The sequence below is a fragment of the Carassius carassius genome, chromosome 14 (genome assembly GCF_963082965.1).
Source record: "Carassius carassius chromosome 14, fCarCar2.1, whole genome shotgun sequence".
NCBI lineage: Eukaryota > Metazoa > Chordata > Actinopteri > Cypriniformes > Cyprinidae > Carassius > Carassius carassius.
The window spans coordinates 28,288,614-28,311,497 of record NC_081768.1 but is presented as its reverse complement, the minus strand read 5'-3'; the positions used below and the strand labels follow the sequence as shown (position 1 = coordinate 28,311,497).

The following is a 22,884-nucleotide window of genomic DNA, read 5'->3' as shown; positions in this document are numbered from 1 at the left end:
TATGTCACCTACAGCAGCAGGCACGGCACGGTTCTGGTGAAGCAGGCCTACAAGCTGGGATTGGTAATGCTGCACTGTAATCATAGTTATTTATTTATATTTTACATTATATTTTATTATATGAAAGTATGATAGGATTTTATTTAGAGGAGAACTTTGAAGCAGTATTTTATTTCTTATTCTTTTTTTTATTTTATATATATTTAATTAAAATGTATTTTTTAAAAAAAGTGTATAGTAATAAACAACCTGCAGTTTAATGTTTGCATTTCTTTCCCTTACTGTACCGAAAATGAACCGAACCGTGACTTTAAAACCGAGGTACGTACCGAACCGTGATTTTTGCGTACCGTTACACCCCTAGTTAGAATGCATCTCATTCTTGTTTCTGTGGCGGTGTGTTGGGCTCATCATGAGGCACGCTGTCTAGAGATGGAAGAAGTCCGCGTCCGTGTGCACGTCCGGATCGCTCATGCAGAAAATATAACATAGGCTTAATGCATCAGTTCAGTTGAACTTTTGAATACTTTATATTAAACATGTTTCGTTTATGTCCAATATTAGTGTTAAATCTACTATTGATTTTCACCGTTGACATTTAGATTGATAACTTACCAGCACAGATGTGGCAAATTTGTCACAGGACGCACTAGATGACAGTTGCGTCCGAGTATATATGAACTAGCTGTTTTAAATACAGTATTTTTTTATTTAACGTTAGTTTATCATTATGTTTGAAAGTATTATTTTTCGATTATTGGTGATTCAATAGTCTCTCTCTCGTGCACCTGCGCAGCTTAAAACAACAAATAGTTATGCTATGACAAGAGCAAATTGTCATAGCATAACTCTCTCTTGCTCCACCCATGCATGATAATATCGTGTTTCGTCGATCTCACAGGCTGACGTTATGACGATTTGAAAAATAACTATATTGCCCAACACTATACTGAAAAACAATAAGCATATCATAAAGTTTAAAGGTTTTTATTGGCAAATATTTATAGACTATATATTTACAGCATTGACCCTTGTTCTTCGTAACCTCTGCAGTTTACTCTGGCATGCTGGATATTAGCTTCTAGGCCAAATTCTTTCAGATGGCGATCCATTCTTGCCTTATTAGTTGGATCACAATTTGTGGGATTCTGCTTTTCCACTTGCCTTTTAAGGACTGACCACAAGTTCTCTATGGGATTGAGATCCGGGGAGTTGCCTGGCCATGGATCCAAAATTTCAATGTAATGGTCTTCGAGCCACTTCTTTATCACTCTTGCTTTGTGATTTATGGTGCTCCATAATGCTGGAAAATGCACGGTTCATCACCAAATTGCTCATGGATCATTGGAAGAAGTCGCTCTTGCAGGACCTTTTGATACCATTCTTTATTCATGGCAGTGTTTTTGGGCAGAATTATGAAAGTGCCCACTGCCTTGGTTGAAAAGCAACCCCACTGGATGGTCTCAGGATGCTTCACTGTTGGCATAACACACAGGACTCATGGTAGTTCACCTTTTCATATCCGAACAATCGATTTTTCAAATGTCACAAACAGTCGGAAAAGAGCTTCATCAGAGAAAATAAATTTGCACCTGTCTTCTGCTCTCCAGACCTTGCACTTCCTGCAGAATTTGAGTCTTTCCTTGATGGTTTTCTTGGAGAGAAGTGGCTTCTTTGCTGCCCTTCTTGACACCAGGCCATTGTCCAAAAGTCTTTGCTTCACTGTGTGTGCAGATGCTCTTACACCAACCTGCTGCCATTACTGAGCAAGCTCTGCACTGGTGGTGATATGATTCCATAGCTGACTCAAGAGGAGATGGTCCTGGCGCTTGCTGGACACTCTGGGATGTCCTGACGAATTTTTCACTGCAGTCAAACCTCTCTCCTTGACGTTCTTGATGATCTGGTAAATGGTTCTTTCAGGTGCAATATTCTTTGTAGCAATTTCCTTGCATGTGAGGCCATTTTGATGCAAAACAATAATGGCTGCACGCGTTTCTTTTGAGGTAACCATTGCTAACAAGATCACAATGATTGGAATTCATCCAGCTTATAAGCTTACCTTTTATGCAATCAGTTTGCTCTTACAATGTAATCAGTATGATAGTGATTTTACCTGATTTGTACTCATTCACACTTTCACATGTGTTGCTGATATTAGTCAATTAATGTTAGCTGGTCATTTTGTGTCAGGATCAAAAACAGTGAAATTATTATTATTATTTTATTTTTATTTTTTTTGTGAAAAGTAAATTTTTTTGGCCAGTGAAGCTTTTAGCAATTATTAAAAATGCATCTGATCACTCTACACAATAATCTAGAAACAATGTGAATGAGCACCACAACAGCTTAAGCAGCAAACCTTGCAAAACACAAAATGTATGTCACTGCCAAAACTTTTGGCCATGACTGTTCACCACAATGAATGCTGAGCATTAAGCTAAACACATTTTTATGAACAGGTTTAAATGGAATGACATGGCACCGCAAGAAAAGCTACAGCTGAAAAACAGCACTATGGGCCTCTTGTCAGATGTAAGTATTTTGGAAGTGTATCTACTTAATCATCTTACTACCTGGTTTATAAATAAATTGCTTATTCCTATTATGGCTTAATGTCCTGTTTTAGGGTACACATCCAATTTTGCAAGAGGAATGTCATGTTAAGGATGCCCTCTCACGCATAGTTGTGGAGATGATCAAGAGAGAGTGGCCGCAGCACTGGCCAGACATGCTTAAGGAGATGGAGGCCCTTACTGCTATGGGGGTATCAAGCTTATTGGCTAACATAAAGGGTTATGTTTTAAGACTTGGGTGCTAGATCATGCTCCTGAAGATATGCCTTCATGTCAGAGTTTATTTACAACCCTCCTCTTAAGGGCAGCCATGGTCTAATGGTTAATCTTCTAATGATCTAATCAGTCCTGTAACCTGAAGGTTGCGGGTTCGAGTCTCAGGTCTGGCAGGTGGGTGGGAGGAGTGAATAACCAGAGCTAGGTCTTGGCAAAAAATCTAATGGGATTTTCATGCGCATCTCATCAGTAAAGCCGCTAGTGTGTAGTGGTCAACTGATGTGTTTTTTGACTGCCGATATCTTGGAAAGCAAGGGGGGCTGATAGCCGATATAATAAAAAAAAAAGATTATTAATAAGATAATAAAGAGAAATTTAAAATCATTTGACAATGGGTTAAAAAATAAAGGTGTAAAAGAAACATACTTAAGATGACATTATTTTTCACAAATAAATATTTAATAAAAATATAATTAAAAAGTAAACACCGTAACCAACAAAACACTCAGTATTTTGGGAAGTTTGTGTGCATTAGGAATCATATTTTTCAAATAAAGCCAGGCTAACACTCATTTTACATACCAGCCCACAGTGAAAATGACATGAACATGACAGTGGGCAAATGCATAAAGCGCAGCATACCGTATTTTCCGGACTATAAGTCGTACTTTTTTTCATAGTTTGGCTGGTCCTGCAACTTATAGTCAGGTGCGACTTATTTATCAAAATTAATTTGACATGAACCAAGAGAAATTAACCAAGAGAAAAAATTACCGTCTACAGTTGCGAGAGCGCCCTCTCGCGACTGTAGACGGTAATGTTTTCTCTTGGTGCTTGGTTCTAAATAAATGCAACTTATAGTCCAGTGCGACTTATATATGTTTTTTTCCTCGTAATGACGTATTTTTGGACTGATGCGACTTATACTTAGGTGCGACTTATAGTCCGAAAAATACGGTAATTTAAAATCAAGAGTTAAAATTTTAAAGCATTCAATTCAGACTGACTGACCATCCCGCAGAGAACATGTGATCATGCACACTTCACAAAATCTCATAGCAGGATTCTAAGTTTGCAGTTTGTCAAATTAAATGTTCATTAGTCATTCAAAGATTTGTTTAAATTATATAAATGCGTATTTGCTAAATGCTGACGGCAAACGAGAAAGTATTATAATGTTTGAATTTCTATTACTAATAGGCCTAATATAAAAGTAAAACGTTATAATACTTTCTGTATACGTTAATTCCTTTGTTTTACCGTTCTATCTGATTCTTAGACAGACTTCTATCCGTATTAGACAGAACTGTTAACGACGATGACGAACGAGAGAGTGTGAGCACTGTGTGCACTCTTGCAATCATATTTGGTTTCCTCTTTTTGTGTTTATTTAAAGGTCATGTTTTTCGTGTTTTTTTTTTTAAGCTTTGATTGCGTTTACAGTGTGCAATATAACATGTATTCATGCTTCATGTGTAAAAAAAAAAACAGTATTTTTCACACAATTCACTTATCTGTATACCACTTTTTCACTGTCATAAAAACGGGCCGATGTCTTCCTTGTTCTATAAAGTCCCTCCTTCAGAAAAACGTAATGAGTTCTGTTTGTGCCAGCGGTTCCTGTGTTGTTATTCGACAGCATCTTAGCGCACACTGCCCTCCTGGAAACGCGATTTGGCTAGTTTTGGAGTAGTTTTGAGAAGCAAGTGGGCAGGATTTGTTTTGAAAACCTGGCAAGCCTGATCTGAACACACATGCTGGAGATGTACTAGGAGTGGGCGATATCTCTCTTTAAAATATATCGAGATATTTTTTTAAACACGATATGGATTTTGACACATCATATATATCGATATATTATATAATCCAGTCATAAAAACGGAATTTACAGTTTAACGTGGAATGTCACGGAATTTGTCAAATTTTAAATGAATTATCAAAAGTAGGTCATTGCACTCAACATCAAATCGCTATATGGATTAATATCTACAAATATTAAGCCGGAAAAGTCTATTTAAATATGAATCCTGCATGTTCTGCGTGTCTGTGTTAATGAATGGAGCATAAGCGCTTCTTCGTTTTATTACACACCCGGAATCGCGCGTGACGCTCCGTTGATTTCAGCTTCTGTCCTCTCACTGAATAAAGACGTGATCACATGAACAACATCTCCAGAACTGCACTGAGAGTCACTTCATGAGCATCTGACCGTTTGATTTGAGTAAAACTAGCGTCATATCACATCATAGACTGTAGTATCACATATACAGAACTGTAAACCTGTCAAAATAAAAGTATTTGCCAGAAATCTATTACTAGCCTATTGTTCAGCAGAATGTAGAAAGCCTACTACTATTAAAATGAAACGAACATAATTTAAGGAATAATCACACAACATTTCTTCCATGTATTACTTTTAATAGTAAATCCCCTTTGTTTACAAAAAATAAAGTTTGCTTAATTTTCAATAATTAAAAGATAACTTAAACTAATGTTTTATGCCTTCATTTGATAACCAGAAAAATGTGAATACACAGAATTTCAGAGGGGAAAAAAACATTTCACAAGGTTATTTTAAGAAAAAAATTTAACAAATTAAGTTGTTTTTATGCATTTAAATAATTACACTTGCTTAAACACAGAATTAGATAACAATAAGACATATGGTGAAGAAAAAAATAAAACATTTCATAGGGGCCTAAACCTGTAATATTTGGCATATTTGTTTTTACAGTAGTTTTTGAGGGGTTATTTTTCCTGTAAAGATATCGAGATATATATTGTATATTGAGATATAGCAAAATATATAGAGATATATTTTTTTTGTTCCATTTTGCCCAGCCCTAAGATGTACTTCAAATCACAGAACGCCTTTACTGACGAGATGCGCATGAAAATCGCATTCAACTTTTTGCACAGCCCTACCATCTAGTTAACAAAGCTAAACAGCGTTGCCCTTTGTGTAATAAGTTACAGAAACTGTTTAACACACCAACTTAAATAATAAAATACACTTACCATTTGTGGTCCATAAACAACGCCTTCTCCAGACAAAGAGGGAACTGCTCCATCTTTCAAGAATAATCTTTGTGCGAATCCGGCATTAAACTGATTGAGATTGAGGAAGCTGTCCTCAGCAAAATGTGCTGCACATAGTTTTGCATGTGGATTATAATTTTCGGGAACCGAGTAAAACATAAATTGTAACCATTGATCTCGAAGTACAGCGTCCCTGGCAAGGCCAAACAAAGATGATTGGACTCAGAGATGAAAATTCAATTCAAGTTTATTTGTATAGCGCTTTTTACAATACAAATCATTACAAAGCAACTTTACAGAAAATTATGTTTCTACAATATTTAGTAGTAGCTAGTAGTTTGTGCACGTTTGACAGGATTTTAGAAAAATAAAAATAATAATAATACAAGACGTAGTCAGCTAGATGATGAACTATCAATATTATTAATTAATAGTAATTATATGATGCAGTCACACATGTAGCAATAATTGTTAGTTCTGTTTGTTGATTCAAGGTTAGGATCATCTGGGGTCCTCTGAGGGTCAACATCATCTCTTCTCAGGTGTTCTGGAAGCAGACTGGAGCTTGTGTAAATCCTAGTCCGTGGCAAAACATAGAAACAAAATAGAGACATCATTAGCATAGCTGCTGATCCAACAAAGTAAAATTAGTTTAACCCAACCTAAAGAATAAAAATGCAGATGCAACTACACTCACAATTTAAGAGATACATTATTCGAATGCTTGGCGAAAGAGATGCGTTTTTAATCTAGATTTAAACAGAGAGAGTGTGTCTGAACCCCGAACATTATCAGGAAGGCTATTCCAGAGTTTGGGAGCCAAATGTGAAAAAGCTCTACCTCCTTTAGTGGACTTTGCTATCCTAGGAACTACCAAAAGTCCAGCGTTTTGTGACCTTAGGGTGTGTGATGGGTTGTAGCGTGGTAGAAGGCTAGTTAGGTACGCAGGAGCTAAACCATTTAGGGCCTTATAGGTAAGTAATGATAATTTGTAACTGATACGGAACTTAATAGGTAGCCAGTGCAGAGACTGTAAAATTGGGGTAATATGATCATATTTTCTTGACCTGGTAAGGACTCTAGCTGCTGCATTTTGGACTACCTGTAGCTTGTTTATTGACGAAGCAGGACAACCACCTAGAAGTGAATAGAATTACAATAGTCCAGTCTAGAGGTCATGAATGCATGAACTAGCTTTTCTGCATCAGAAACAGATAACATGTTTCATAGCTTGGCAATGTTTCTAAGATGGAAGAATGCAGTTTTTGTAACATTGGAAATATGATTTTCAAAAGACAAATTGCTGTCCAATATAACACCCAGATTTCTGACTGTAGAGTAAGTAACAGTACATCCGTCTAGTTGCAGATTGTAATCTACAAGATTCTGTGTGGTGTTTTTTGGTCCAATAATTAATATCTCTGTCTTATCCGAATTTAATTGGAGAAAATTATTTGTCATCCAATCTTTTACATTTTTAACACACTCTGTTAGCTTAGATAATTGGGAAGTTTCATCTGGTCTCGTTGAGATATATAGCTGAGTATCATCAGCATAACAGTGGAAGCTAATTCCGTATTTTCTAATAATATTACCAAGGGGCAACATGTATATTGAAAATAGAAGGGGACCTAGGACGGATCCTTGTGGCACTCCATATTTTACTGATGATAAATGAGATGACACCCCATTTAAGTAAACAAAATGGTAGCGATCGGACAGGTAGGATCTAAACCATCTTAGAGCCTGCCCTTGAATACCTGTATAGTTTTGTAATCGATCTATGAGTATGTCATGATCTATGGTGTCGAACGCAGCACTAAGATCATGTAAGACTAGAAATGAGATGCAGCCTTGATCTGACGCAAGAAGCAGGTCATTTGTAATTTTAACAAGTGCAGTTTCTGTGCTATGGTGGGGCCTAAAACCTGACTGAAATTCTTCATACAGATCATTTTTATGCAGGAAGGTGCTCAATTGAGCAGACACAACTTTTTCTAAAATTTTAGACATAAATGGAAGATTTGAAATAGGCCTATAATTTGCCAGTACACTAGGATCTAGTTTTGGTTTCTTAATAAGAGGCTTGATAACCGCCAGCTTGAATGGTTTTGGGACGTGACCTAAAGATAACGACGAGTTAATGATATTGAGAAGCGGTTCTTCGGCTACAGGTAACAGCTCTTTTAGTAATTTAGTGGGTACAGGATCTAATAAACATGTTGTTGGTTTAGATACAGTGATAAGTTTATTTAGCTCTTCCTGTCCTATATTTGTAAAGCTCTGCAGTTTATCTTTGGGTGCGATGGATGAAACTGAAGTGTTAGACGCTGTAGAATCTACATTCGCTATTGTATTTCTAATGTTATCTATTTTATCAGTGAAGAAATTCATAAAGTCATTACTATTTAACGTTGGTGGAATATTTGAATCAGATGGCGTCTGGTAATTTGTTAATTTAGCCACTGTGCTAAATAAAAACCTTGGATTGTTTTGGTCATTTTCAATGAGTTTGTGGATATGCTCTGCCCTAGCAGTTTTTAGAGCCTGTCTATAGCTGGAAATACTGTTTTTCCATGCAATTCTAAAAACTTCCAAGTTAGTTTTTCTCCATTTTCGTTCAAGACTACGAGTTACTTTCTTGAGAGAGTGAGTATTACTGTTATACCATGGCACAGTACGTTTTTCTCTAACCTTTTTCAATTTGATGGGGGCAACAGCTTCTAATGTATTAGAGAAAATAGTGCCCATGTTGTCAGTAATTTTGTCTAATTCATGTGTATTTTTGGGTACATAGATTAGGCAGGTTTTTTGCGAATCTGTCTTTGGTGGCTGGAACAATAGTTCTGCCCAGACGGTAACGCTGAGACATATAATTAATATCAGTTATACGCAGCATGCACGATACAAGGAAATGGTCTGTAATATCATCACTTTGGGGTACAATATCTATAGCAGTAAGATCGATTCCATGAGATATAATTAAATCTAGTGTATGATTAAAACGATGAGTGGGCCCGGTGACATTTTGCTTGACTCCAAAGGAGTTTATTAGGTCAGTAAACGCAAGTCCTAATGTGTCATTTGCATTATCAACGTGAATATTAAAATCTCCCATGATTAGCGCCTTATCAACTGTAACTAGAAGGTCTGAGAGGAAATCTGCAAATTCTTTTAGGAATTCTGTATACGGCCCTGGTGGTCTATACACAGTAGCCAGAGCAAGAGATACATTAGACTTCTTTTGCATGTCTGACAGTGTAACATTTAGCAGAAGTATTTCAAAAGAGTTAAACCTGTATCCTGTTTTCTGGGTAACATTGAGAATATCACTATATATTGTTGCAACACCTCCGCCACGACCAGTCTGACGGGGCTCATGCTTATAACAGTAGTTTGGTGGAGTAGACTCATTTAGACCAAAATAATCATTTGGTTTTAGCCAGGTTTCAGTCAAGCAGAGTACATCAAAACTATTATATGTGATCATTTCATTTACAATAACTGCTTTGGGTGTGAGTGATCTAATATTTATGAGCCCAAACTTTAAAAATTGTTTTTGTTCATTTACTTTACATTTTTCTGGTTTAATTACGATAAGATTTTTTCTAGATCCTACATTATATTTTGACATCACTATTCGGGGAACAGACACAGTCTTAATAGTTTTTACAGCGCAAGTACTTTTATCATTTAAGCCGGTGGAACAAAACTCATTATAATAGTTATTAGAAAATTGTCTTAATAGTCACATGGAGCGAAGTGTCCTGGAGATGTTGTCAGAGAACAGCTCCGCTCCGATTCTGCTGGGGTGTAATCCATCAGCGCGAAACAGCCTAGGACGCTCCCAGAAAAGATTCCAGTTATTAACAAATAGCAGTTTCTGTTCTTTACACCATGACAACAACCATTCATTTAAAGCAAAAAGTCTACTGAACCTTTCGTGTCCTCGTCGATTACGTGGGCAGTGGTCCTGACACGACGATCGTCGCCGCGGGCATCGTGCTGCGAACCGTCTCGATCAGGCTGCTGAAGTCCCTCTTCAGCGTCTCCGTCTGCCGCAGCGTGGTGTCGTTAACCCCGGCGTGAAGCACGACAGCTCTGGGGCTCTCGTCGGCCTTCAGGATCGCGGGTATCTGCGCAGAAACATCGAGAACACGGGCAACAGGCAAACAATGAGTGTGCACTTTACCTTCGGCTAACGTAGCACTTACGTGTCGGACGATGGAGTCTCCGATGATCACAGCGTCGCGTCCTGTCTCGCGGAGGGGAGCGAAGCGGTTCCGGATGGAGATGTCGAAGGCAGGAGGGGGAGAAGTCGTCGCCCGGGACCCGGCTCGCGTCCTCCGCAGTGGATGCACCCAGGGTCCGTGGTGTCCCGGCGTCGCAGTGAAGGACATCTGGGAAGATCGCGTCCTGGGTGCACCGGGCCTGTGCAGAGAAACACACGGAGTAGACGTGGTGGTACTGTTAGCAGATCGCTATATACTTACCCCGGACTTGTGAGCGTCAGCCCGGGATGATTCCAGCGCGGCTCTCCGCTCTCTCAGCTGGGCCTGCCTCACCTCCAGGTCGCGAATCTGCTTTCCCACGGCCTCGAGCTCGAGCTGCACAGAGTGGAGACATTCATCCGCCATTAAAGCAAGTAACAGTGAGTACAGCAGTGGTAATGTGTGTGAATAGAGTATTAGCAATGTAAGCGCAGTTAGCTGCAACCACGCCGCTGATGCTAACGGGCTAAAAGCTAATAGCGGACCCGGGAGATCAAAATAAAACTAGTGATAGCGAGTCGTTCTGATTGTTTTTGTTGTAGAATACAATAGAGGATATATTCACACGTTATATAAACGGAAACGATGATGTATAAAATTGATTTTTGAGTTAAAAATAGTCAATGAAAAGAATATAGTGACGGAGCTCAAACGCAGTACAGCTGCCAACAACAAACAGGAAGTGACCTGTCAGCGTTTCGATGACATGGCGACAAACACACTCTACAAAAGCAACTCTTCCTTCTCCGTGGGAGCGCAACACCACGCCCCCTTTTTTTGTGTATTCCTGTGGGCGGAGGTTAGTCAAAAAACGGTTCTAGTGACATCATTAATGAAGGAAGTAGAGGGATGTAGTTCAAACTGGCCGTTCGATGTAGGCAAATTGTTAAATATCTCACTTGACATTGAACTTTGAATTTTAGAATATTACAAATATTATTTATACTCTAACAACAACATTACACACTAACTAAAGTGTGAAACATGGAATCACGAAGAACGGGAACTTTAAATGAAAATGTGTGCTTTTTTATCTTTTAGTTTTAAGTGATCTAAATGTATTTATATATTATGTGGAAGGTGTAGTACCAAGAAAGTGTGTAAATGTGTAATGTTGCTGTTTGAGCATAAACAATATATGCAAAGTTACAAAACTGAAAGTTCAATGCAAACGGAGATATTTGTTTTGTTTTTTTAAATTTGGCAGTTCAATGCTTACAGTTATAGCTTGTAGGTACTACCATAGATATTAGGGGTGCTCTGATTGATCGGCTACTGATCACAATTGGCTGATAATCGCTCTGGGATAATTGATCGGAGTTTCTAAAAAGGCAGATCTCATAAAACCAATCTCAAGCAATTTCTTCATTAACTGATAAAGTCATTTGAAAAAGTTTCTGTGAGACATAATTTCATAAACAGCTAGAGTTGTTCCGATTCCGATACTAGTATCGGAAATATCACTGATACCACAACAAATTCTGGCATCGGCGAGTACATGAACCCATATACTGATCCGATACCATTTTCTTAAACAAGACCTAGTTATGACCGCTAGCTTTGCCTAACCGCTGCACGGTTCTTCTTCGCTGCTCAGAATGCATTGCAAACACAGGAAGTTGTGCTGTGTTAACCCAAGCAACCCCTGTTTAGAGCAGCGAAGAAGAAATGAAAACGCGTTAGCAGCACTGATCTAGATATGACTGGATCGCTCATCACGTTCTAAACCGCCAACAAACAGTGAAGCCGCTTCAATATTATAGATCTGTGGTTAGCAGTATGTCCGCTGTTTAGCAGTATTTCAGACTGGACCGACCAGACAGTAAAACGGTGACTAGGGATGCCACAAGTACTGTTAATTCACTACCAAGTCGGTGATGAAAATGTGATGAGACCAGCGTCTCTGTAGTACCGGTAGTAAGTTACAGACTCCCGAGTATATTCGTTACCCACAGCTACGTTCAGTCGCTTCCGTGTTGGTCTAAGAGACTTTTCCCGTAGCGTCTTAGCTAAGACGCAGTACTCGTTCCCTCTTCTAGAGAGAACCGAGGTTACGTTAGTAACCGAGTACGTTTTACGTGGCATTCTAAGGAAAGATTGTGATCAAATAGCACACCTAGGTTCCTAACTGATGACGAAGAATTGACAGAGCAGCCATCAAGTCTTAGACAGTGTTCTAGGTTATTACATGCAGAGTTTTTAGGTCCTGTAATTAACTCCTCTGTTTTTTCAGAATTTAACAGTAAGAATTACTCGCGTCCAGTTTTTTTTATATCCACTACGCATTCCATTAGTTTTTCAAATTGGTGTTTCACTGGGCCATGAAGAAATTTAGAGCTGAGTATCATCAGCATAACAGTGAAAGCTAACACCATATTTCCTGATAATAACTCCCAAGGGTAACATAAAAAGCGTGAAGAGTAATGGCCCTAGTACTGAGCCTAGAGGTACTCCATACTGCACTTGTGATCGATATGATACCTGTTCATTCACTGCTACGAATTGATGGCGGTCATACAAGTATGATTTAAACCATGCTAGTGCACTTCCATTAATGCCAACAAAGTGTTCAAGTCTATGCAAAAGAATGTTGTGGTCAATTGTGTCAAACGCACCACTAAGATCCAATAGAACTAATAGAGAGATACAACCACGGTCAGATGATAAGAGCAGGTCATTTGTAACTCTAAGGAAAGCAGTCTCAGTACTATGATACGGTCTAAATCCTGACTGGAAATCCTCACAGATACCATTTTTTCTAAGAAGGAATATAATTGTGAGGATACCACCTTTTCTAGTATCTTGGACAGAAAAGGGAGATTCGAGACCGGTCTGTAGTTAACTAGTTCTTTGGGCTCAAGTTGTGTTTTTTTGATGAGAGGCTCAATAACAGCCAGTTTGAAGGTTTTGGGGACATATCCTGATGACAATGAGGAATTAATAATAGTCAGAAGAGGATCTATGACTTCTGGAAGCACCTTTTTTAGGAGCTTAGATGGTATAGGGTCTAACATACATTTCTCTTCTTCCTCTCCTATAGTAGAGAATGAGTGCAACTGTTCCTCAGGGGGTCTTTAGTGCACTGATGCGATACTGTAGCTGACGGCTGGATGGTTATCTCTAATAGTATCGATTTTAGAAGTAAAGTAGTTCATTAAGTCATAGGGCTGTGAATCTTTGGCAAGGCAGCGATTCGATTCGATTTTGATTCATAGGTATTCGATTCAAGAACGATTTTTGCTAATTTAGAACGATTAAATTCGATTCACAATTAAATTCGATTCGATTCGATTATAACGATTCAATTCTGCATTCTTTACGTGCATTCACAGGATTATTTAAATGCTTTTACTAAATTCTTTAAATGCTTAGTCAGGGGGCAAATTACAGTAGCATTTATGGTTAGAGAACCATAGGTTAGAAAAAAAAACAAAAAAAAACTTTTGTCCATTGTTAAATGCTAGTTTAATGATGCGACATGGCATACGTAAAAATGTATGTAAGCCAAGTTTTTAAAAAAGCTTAGAGTATTATGTATAAGCTAACATTTTGTCACACCAGGGGCGTAGCCATAATTTCATAAGTGACAGAAATGTCAAATACAATCATTTTATGTATGTAGCCTATATAATAATAATAATAATAATAATAATAATTATTATTATTATTTTTTTTTTTACAAGAAATTATCTTCTTTAATTACTTTTAATTAGCTGTAATAAATCAAATACACTGCTGGACAATAATCAATCATTTGTAATCGATATGTTTTTCCTAATGGCAGTTTTATGATTGTTTTATATACTAGGCTACATTTAGCAATTATTTAAATTTTCTGCACAGAATAAGGTAGAAAATATACTTTATAGTTTCTGTACTGTAATAAATGTCAATTAGCACTGCATCATTCATAATTTTTTTTTGTTTTTGTTTCATCAGTTCATTCTGCTTTTATTCAGTTTAGCTGCAGATATAGCCTGGCACGTCTATGAGAGCGAGATCGCTTCTCTTTCAGTGTGAAAACGTCTTCATCTCTGTTTAACTTTTCCTCTCCATCAGCGAATGATTCTGAGAGAAAACGCGCCAGATGTCTGTTTGCTAATGAAACAAACGCTACTTTCATGCATCTGATAATCAGATAAATCTCGCGCTCTTATTTCAAGGTCGTTGTTAATGCTGTGGTTAATTTGAAAAGTTTCCTTCGTATATTCGGTTCATCCGCATTGTTTAAACACATTTATCATTCAATGGATCTGTGCGTATGATTTAGACACTTACATTTCTGCTCCGTCCATGCAATAAACACAGCTGTCGACGGCTCCGGTAACTCCGTCGGTAAGATGCAGAGAGCCATTGACAAACTACAGAAAAGTATAACTACTTCACCTTTTTAGAAACTCCGATCAATTATCCCAGAGCGATTAACTACTAGCATTACTGGACACGAGTCCTATAGATCACACGTCAGCTGCGTCAGAGACGAACGGAGCGCGAGCGCAATCCTGTGACAGGCGGTAAACAGTGGAGCGCGTGAAGGACAGATAAGAGGCACGATTCACGAACACTTTTCAAGGTCTCCATTAATTCGTGCGTGTAGTAATTTAATGTGTATACATTTTGAAAGCATTGAATCGCTATAGAAATCGCGATTCATTCGATTCTTAGCATTTTGAATCGATAACTGTCCAAGATCTGTGATTCACGATTCAAAAATCATGTTTCAAGATCGATGCATATGAATCGACAGGGTTTGTGATCGATGCATCGAGAAAACGAGTGAATCGTTACACCCCTATTAAGTCATAATCATGTTAAATATTGACCAAAAAAATAATTGAGCATTCCTAATTTTGATGCAATATGGACACCTGACATGTTCAGAATTAATCAATTTTTAATGAACTACAGAACAGCGCAAGCCAGAAGCGGCGCACCTCACGCGGGCAGGGATTATATGCTCCGAGAACGGACACTGCACTCTTGATATAAAACATAGAGGTCTGTTAAGAACAATACTTTAATATAGACAAATAATTATTAGACTGGTTTCTATAGGTTTTTATATGCCTGCAGTATTCGCAAGTATTTTCCGAGCAAATTTAAGTGCATGTTTTTATCATGTGTAAAATTACTGATTAACATGGAGGATTAAAGCAGCTTGTTTTTTTGTTTTTTTTTACACCAACAATATAATATATACTATACTATACTATACTGTACTACTGTGAACTCGGCCGATTTGTTTTCAAATTTGATGTGCTGTTGTGGTAGCCCAGTTTCAAATTGTATATTTGGCACACTGCTCACTCAATTTAAAGGGTTAGTTCACCCAAAAATGAAAATTGTCATTAATGACTCGCCCTATCGTTCCAAACCCATAAGACCTCCGTTCATCTTCGGAACACAGTTTAAGATATTTTAAATAAAATATCTTAACCCCTTTGAGTTCAAGGATCGGCGACAGCCCCATATTATTACTGTTTCAATTTCACAGCATGTTAAACATCACTCTCTTACTTGATCTGGACAAACTGTGCATCAGTTGAAAGTTTGAAGACTCTAGCTTCGATATTTGACCAATGTTTTGATAAATCATTGTTGCAGTGAAAGTTATTTAGTAATTTATGTCAGGAGTGCTAAATAATAAATCTGTATCATGCCACATTTTGAACAGAAATTTACCACTCATTTATATTCAGTCACGTCAGCAGCGGTTTATTTGTTCACATATACTCACTGAATAGCGTCAATAAGGATTTATAGACCAAAGCTGCATATCTACGGAGGTATATGGATATAGTTTACTTCATATTTCTTCAGACAGAATCATAATTTCTATTCATTTTCCACTGATTTACGAGATCTGATGATCAATATCCTCTCCCAGCGATCTGTGTGTGTGTGTGCTCATGCTCTGTGTTAGACAGACACTGATTGGTCCTTCGCCTTGTCAATCTTTAGAGTGTCATAATCGGACACCGCTACATCGTGTCACATGGTTCCTGTACACTTCCTCGTTGTAATCTGCCCATAACAACACTGATACATCTCTGTACACACGAAATATCCAAATAATAAACCCGCGATTACGATCGTAAAGCTTGGTATAAGATTTTCTTGAGATCTGGGGCATTTTTATAAAAAATATAAAAAATGTACACCTGAAATGCTAACTTGTGCAGCATTGTAAAAGGCTATAAATAGCATATTTTTACAACAGTAAATGACCAAATTCCACCCGTGGTCACAAAAGGATGTTATTACAAACACTCGATTGGGGTTTAAAGTGAGTGTTGAGTAAAAGTGTACTAATAATTTCATAAATTGTCTGATGTAGCTTGATGCTAGCGTGAGCTCTAATGCATTTCTTCATAATGCATTTCTGTCACAATTCACGTAAGGTCGTAAGAAAATGTTTTGTTGTATTTTTATAGTAAGACTTTTGATAAATAAGGGTGTAAATGCATACTGAGATTTAAAGGTCACATTTTTCGTGTTTTTTGAAGCTTTGATTGTGTTTACAGTGTGCAATATAACGTGTTCATGTTTGGCGTGTAAAAAAACTTTTTTCACACAATTAGCTTATCTGTATACTTTGAGCTTTAGAATTTTACAGATATTATTTATACTCTAACAACCATATTACACACTAACTAAAGTTTTAAACGCGGAATCACGAAGAACGGGACCTTTAAAGCAAGATTGCAGCTTGGTGGCTTTGTAAAGCTTGAAATACATTCACAATTACATAATCCATCTGTATAGTATTTTCATAGTACACCTATCTGTATATCATGCTGATAGTATTTAAAAATCTGTAAATTATGTCCATAGCCTTATCTGTATATTTATTGTACATTTGTAACATATTGTAGACCCTGTATATCCTGTGCTTATTGCTTATTGCACTTCTGGTTAGATGCTAACTGCATTTCGTTGCCTTGTACCTTACATGTGTAATGACAATAAAGTTGAATCTAATCAAATCTAATCTTTTTATTTTCCTTTTTAGTTTAGTAACCTTCTGCTTTAAAATTATTTTTGTTTTTAAATTGCAATGGTACAATTTTACATTGTAATGTGATTTTAACCCTTTTTTGAACATAATATATGCCTACATGCTTACATTCACTTTATTTGTAATCCAAATTCAAAATACCGAGATATATAGGGTACTGTATATTGCAAATCTGCAGGCATCTTCAGGAGTCAGAGTGTGGACATTTTGTTGATCTATTGCTTAATGATCCTTTTGCATGCAATGTTAGTAAATAGTAACCTTAGTAAATACTAATGACAAATATTGTCTATTTGAATTAACGATCACATTCTAATTTTTGTTCAGGACACTCAGACGGAACTTGTAATGCTAGTCCTACTGCGGTTAGCTGAGGATGTGATCACATTTCAGACATTACCTACTCAAAGACGGCGAGATATCCAGCACACCCTTACACAGAATATGGACAGTATCTTCACCTTCCTGCTTGGCATACTGCAGCTCCATGTGAATGAGTACAAGAAAATGGTTAGTTCTTAAGATATTCATGAATGAATGACAAAACTTTTTTTTTAAAATTATTTTATATATATATTTTTTTTTTTACAGTTTAGTGCATGCAACAGAATACTGTCATTGCCATATAAATTGACTGAATTGATTAATTCATGTTGTTTTCTAGAAATGCATTGCTGGTCAGGAATTAAAGGTGAGTGGAGTTCACGGACACCTATTTAGGATTTTCTGAATTTTAAGTCATCTCACAATTTTGAACAATTAGTTCTGTTCACATTACACACTTCTGTGTGGCACCACTGAAAAGAAAATTAAGGTTGATGCGAGATTTTCTCAAGTCAGGTCACCTTTATTTATATAGTGCTTTAAACAAAATACACTGCGTCAAAGCAACTGAACAACATTCATTAGGAAAAGTGTGTCAATAATGCAAAATGACAGTTAAAGGCAGTTCATCATTGAATTCAGTGATGTAATCTCTGTTCAGTTTAAATAGTGTCTGTGCATTCATTTGCAATCAAGTCAACGATATCGCTGCAGTGGCAAGGAACCAAAACTCCATCTGTGACAGAATGGAGAAAAAAACCTTGGGAGAAACCAGGCTCAGTTGTGGGGGCAGTTCTCCTGTGACCATTCGAAACCAGCAGTTCAATTCCAGGTTGCAGCAAAGTCAGATTGTTTAGAAGAATCATCTGTTTTTGTGGTCTTGTCCCGGTGGTCATCTGAGACAAGGTCTTTACAGGGGATCTGTATCTGTGGCTCTAGTTTTCCTGTTCTCCGCTGTCTTTCTAGGGCTGTAGAGGTCCTTTCTAGGTGCTGATCCACCATCTGGTCTGGATACATACTGGATCTGGGTGACTGCAGTGACCCTCTGATCTGGATACAGACTGGATCTGGTGGCTACGGTGACCTCGGAATAAAAGAAAAACAGACTAATTTTAGCTTAGATGTCATTCTTCTAATGATGTAGCAAGTACATCGGGTGCTATGGGAAGTGTTCCACGGTTGACAGAGCAGCCATCAAGTCTTAGACAGTGTTCTAGGTTATTACAAGCAGAGTTTTTAGGTCCTATAATTAACACCTCTGTTTTTTCAGAATTTAGCAGTAAGAAATTACTCTATATCCAGTTATTTTTATATAGCATTCCATTAGTTTTTCAAGTTGGTGTGTTTCACCTGGCCGCGAAGAAATATAGAGCTGAGTATCATCAGCATAACAGTGTTAACACCATGTTTCCTGATGATATCTCCCAAGGGTAACATGCAAAGCGTGAAGAGTGGCGGCCCTAGTACTGAGCCTAGAGGTACTCCATACTGCACTTGTGATCGATATGATACCTGTTCATTCACTGCTACGAATTGATGGCGGTCATACAAGTACGATTTAAACCATGCTAATGCACTTCCATTAATGCCAACAGAGTGTTCTAGTCTATGCAAAAGAATATTGTGGTCAATTGTGTCGAACGTAGCACTAAGATCCAATAGCACTAATAGAGAGATACAAATACGAAATACCTCTAGTTTTGTTTTTCTCCATTTGGCTTCATTTTCTGGGCCGCTCTCTTTAGGGTGCGAGTGTGCTCATTATACCATGGTGTCAGACTGTTTTCCTTAACCTTAAAGCATAAAGGAGCAACTGTATTTAAAATGCTAGAAAAGAAAGAGTCCATAGTTTTTGTTACATCAAGTTGTTTTGAGGTTTTTGATATGCTAAGGAATTCGGATACATCACGAAGATTACTTACAAAGCAGTCTTTTTTGGGTAGAAGTGATGGTTCTACCATACTTGTAACAAGAAGTAGAATTTACAATTTTATGAAGCTATATGAAGTTTGCACAAAACTAAGTAATGATCTGAGATATCATCACTTGGCTGCATAATTCCAACACCATCAACATCAATTCCATGTGACAGTATTAAATCTAGAGTATGATTTCGACAACGAGTAGGTCCTGAGACGTGTCGTCTAACCCCAATAGAGTTCAGAATGTCTATAAATGCTGATTCCAATGCATCTTTTTCAATATCAACATCGATATTAAAATCACCAATTATTAAAACTTTATCTGTAGCCAGAACTAACTCGGATGTAAAATCAGCAAACTCTTTAATAAAGTCTGTATGGTGCCCTGGTGGTCTGTATACAGTAGCCAGTACAAACATCACAGGGGATTTATCATTAACATTTGTTTCTCTGGATAATGTTATATGAAGCACCATAACTTCAAAAAAGTAATACTTGAAGCCTACCCTCTGAGAAATTGAAGCAACACCTCTCCCTTTGCCTTTTGGACATTTTCAGCTCATGTTTATAACCGCAATCTTGGGGGTCGACTTATTTAAAATAATGCAATCATCAGGTTTTAGCCAGGTTTCTGTCAAACAAAGCACATGTAGATTATGATCAGTGATCATATTTACAAAAAGTGCTTTCGTAGAAAGGGATCTGATATTCAATAAGCCAAGCTTTATCCTTTGTTTATCCGTGTTGCATCTGTTTTTTTTTATTTGTTTAACCTCAATTAAATTGTTTTTGTATTTTCTAGTTGTAGTTTCTACCGCCGCCGCGTCTGCAAAGTGTAATTTGCAGCTTTTGACCGCTGAGTGGCGCTTTAACCAAAAGTTATCAAACAAGCGCATCAAAGCACATTTTCCCAAATAGCTGTCAGTTTTGCCTCACCGATGTGTTCCATTTGACGGCTGCGGTCGGCGAAAATGAAAAACACTGTAGTTAAAATATTTAATATTCACAGATGAAAGTTTATTACTTGAAGTTATGTGCGTTTCTTAGAACAAATTCAAGCAGAATAAATGCAAGTCCTATGAGCTTGTGCATATATATTTTCTCTTAGCTACACAGTATTACACCATATTTTAGATTTGACATTTAATAGGTGTGCAGTATTTATATAATATGAATTGTTATATTATTCTAAAGAAATTGTGGTTTACTTAGCATCTGAGCATTAAAAGTGGTAGCCTATTTTAGTGAGCAAGGATACATGGATTTACATGCAAAACGTCAATATTCTCACATATTAGGCCTATATTTTAATTTATATTTTAAAATTCCTTTAATAAAACAGAATGCATTTTTGTCACACACTACTTTTTTATTCATTACCTGTCCTTTATTATGACAGATAACTTCTTGGGAAAGATATTTGTCTGTACACGGATTAAGAAATTGTTGCGTGTTTTATAAATTATTTCCTTTATTTTTGTAAAACGTGAGGCACTGTATAATTTCGCTCCCATTATTTAGGCCTAATTAAAACAACAAACAAATCAATTAAACCAGCACAATTTAGCTTGTCCTTGAAACTCTAAAGAATGGACGGATAAATAAAACGTCCTTAAGTTTAAACTGAAGGTCTCTCATTATAATCAACAAAATGAACACGATATAAAACGAGCTTCATTAATTGACAACTTAAGTGATTTTAAAGGGAGTCTTCTTTACTTGCTTTCATATAATTTAAGTAAAAAAATAAATAAATAAATAAATTGCAGCCACATTTAAATCAGGTGTGTAAAATATCAGTGCAAGATTTGCTTGGTGTGCAGTTGCCGCATTTATTCTTATTTGTCTACATTTTATCTTCATTACAAATCTTGTTTGGTTTTATTTTGGATAATTGCATGTTAAAAAAAATATTTACTTTGTAATGAATATGCAAAATGTGAATTATTATTCATATTCAAGTGTTTATGCGTAAATTATTAATGTGCATGCATGCATGACAGGGAGGCGCCCTCTGGATCACTTGAATTTTTTCCTGATAATGAAATAACTTAAAATTGGGGTGTCTCACATACATGAGAAATATATCTACAGAAAGCTTGGAATATATTTTAAACAAATCAATTCAAAACGAAAGCATTATGCAGTCTGTGAAGGTTGCATTTCTCTTTAAAGGCGTGTCCATGTGGAGAGAGTCAGCACTGTGAATTTCATCTTGCAGCCAACAAGTAAACATTTATTAATAAACAATTAAAATGTCTCCTTTTTCACAATCATTAGGCTACTTCTGCCTGTGCTTTGTGGCAAGCTTAATGCATGTGCTTGAGCACGAAATATATTAAGGCTCATTATGGATGCAAATTTAATATAAACCTGTGATTAGTTAAATAATGGCAAATGAACAACTAGTAATTAAAAAATCTTACGTGGGGGCAGACCTATTAAATACCCTCTAGACATCTCTGTTAAAGTTTAAAGCATGTTATATGCGTTTGCATAAATTCTTCTTTCAGAACGGTCCGTAATGGATAAATGCCTAAACCAGTGGTTTTCAACCTGTGGTCCGCGGCCCCCTAGTGGGTCGCGGTGGTATTGTAGGTGGGCCGCCAATTACTATTAAAATAAATATTTTTTTTAATATATGTAAAAATGTCTAAGTCATAACATAACATCATTTCATATATATAATTGAAAAACAAAAAAGAAATATTAAACTGTTACTATGCTTCCACTATTCGAGCTCGCTGATTGGCTAATGAATAAACCACCAATTTATCTTAGATATTTTTGCTGTATATGCTACAAAACAACATATTCAATCATGCATAAATGGCTGTTGTATTCCCTCCTGACTGCTTGCTCCGGTGACTATCTACCCGCTGCCGAGCTCTGCCTGGATCTGGTTTTCCCGTTTTGCTGAGCGGTGCCAGCCCGAGTTATTTTCTGTTCATTTCCAGTCCATTCTAGGGCTGTGCGATTAATAGAAATCCTCATAAAACCGTGGCCCTGACCTCCCGCAGTATGCTATCCGACCCAATCAGAATACAGCGTGCCTAGCGCGAGAACAGAGACTGGGCATATGCCTAACTCCAGGTTCACACACTGTCTGTGATGCACCTTTTTTCTGAGCCCATGTTGACGGATCAGAGCGTTCACACTGCACGCGGTAAAAGGCAAGAAATATAAACGTGCGAAAATAATTAATATCTAACACATGAGCATAGAAAGAATTGTGAGTACACAGGACGCAGTTTAAGTGAGAGGAGACACGTTTTAAGTGCGCACACTCTCTCCGCGCAGAACAGCGTCTATCTGAGCAAGCACGTCTGGTTTTGTGTCAGAGCAAAGGAAATCTGCGTGTGAACAGAGTCATTCGCGCTCGTGCATTATTTTAATGTGCTTTCACGTTATATTTATGCGCTCTCGCTGCTCACCGTATACACATACTGTATACACACTGCAAACACCTCTTGCACCGCTACAATTAATGAGCTCTATGAACATTGCATGGCAAAAAA

The 22,884-nt window shown here is 37.2% G+C and overlaps 1 protein-coding gene across 2 annotated transcripts in view; it reads left to right on the top strand.

The window, feature by feature from the left end:
* LOC132157448 (exportin-5) overlaps positions 1 to 22,884 on the top strand; it is a 175,564-nt gene that overhangs the window by 2,407 nt on the left and 150,273 nt on the right. For both annotated transcript variants that reach the window (XM_059566807.1, XM_059566806.1), the window contains exons 3-6: positions 2,463 to 2,535; positions 2,630 to 2,767; positions 17,448 to 17,630; positions 17,785 to 17,811. In XM_059566807.1, the coding sequence (XP_059422790.1) occupies positions 2,463 to 2,535; positions 2,630 to 2,767; positions 17,448 to 17,630; positions 17,785 to 17,811 (421 nt within the window). The remainder of the gene's footprint in view (positions 1 to 2,462; positions 2,536 to 2,629; positions 2,768 to 17,447; positions 17,631 to 17,784; positions 17,812 to 22,884) is intronic.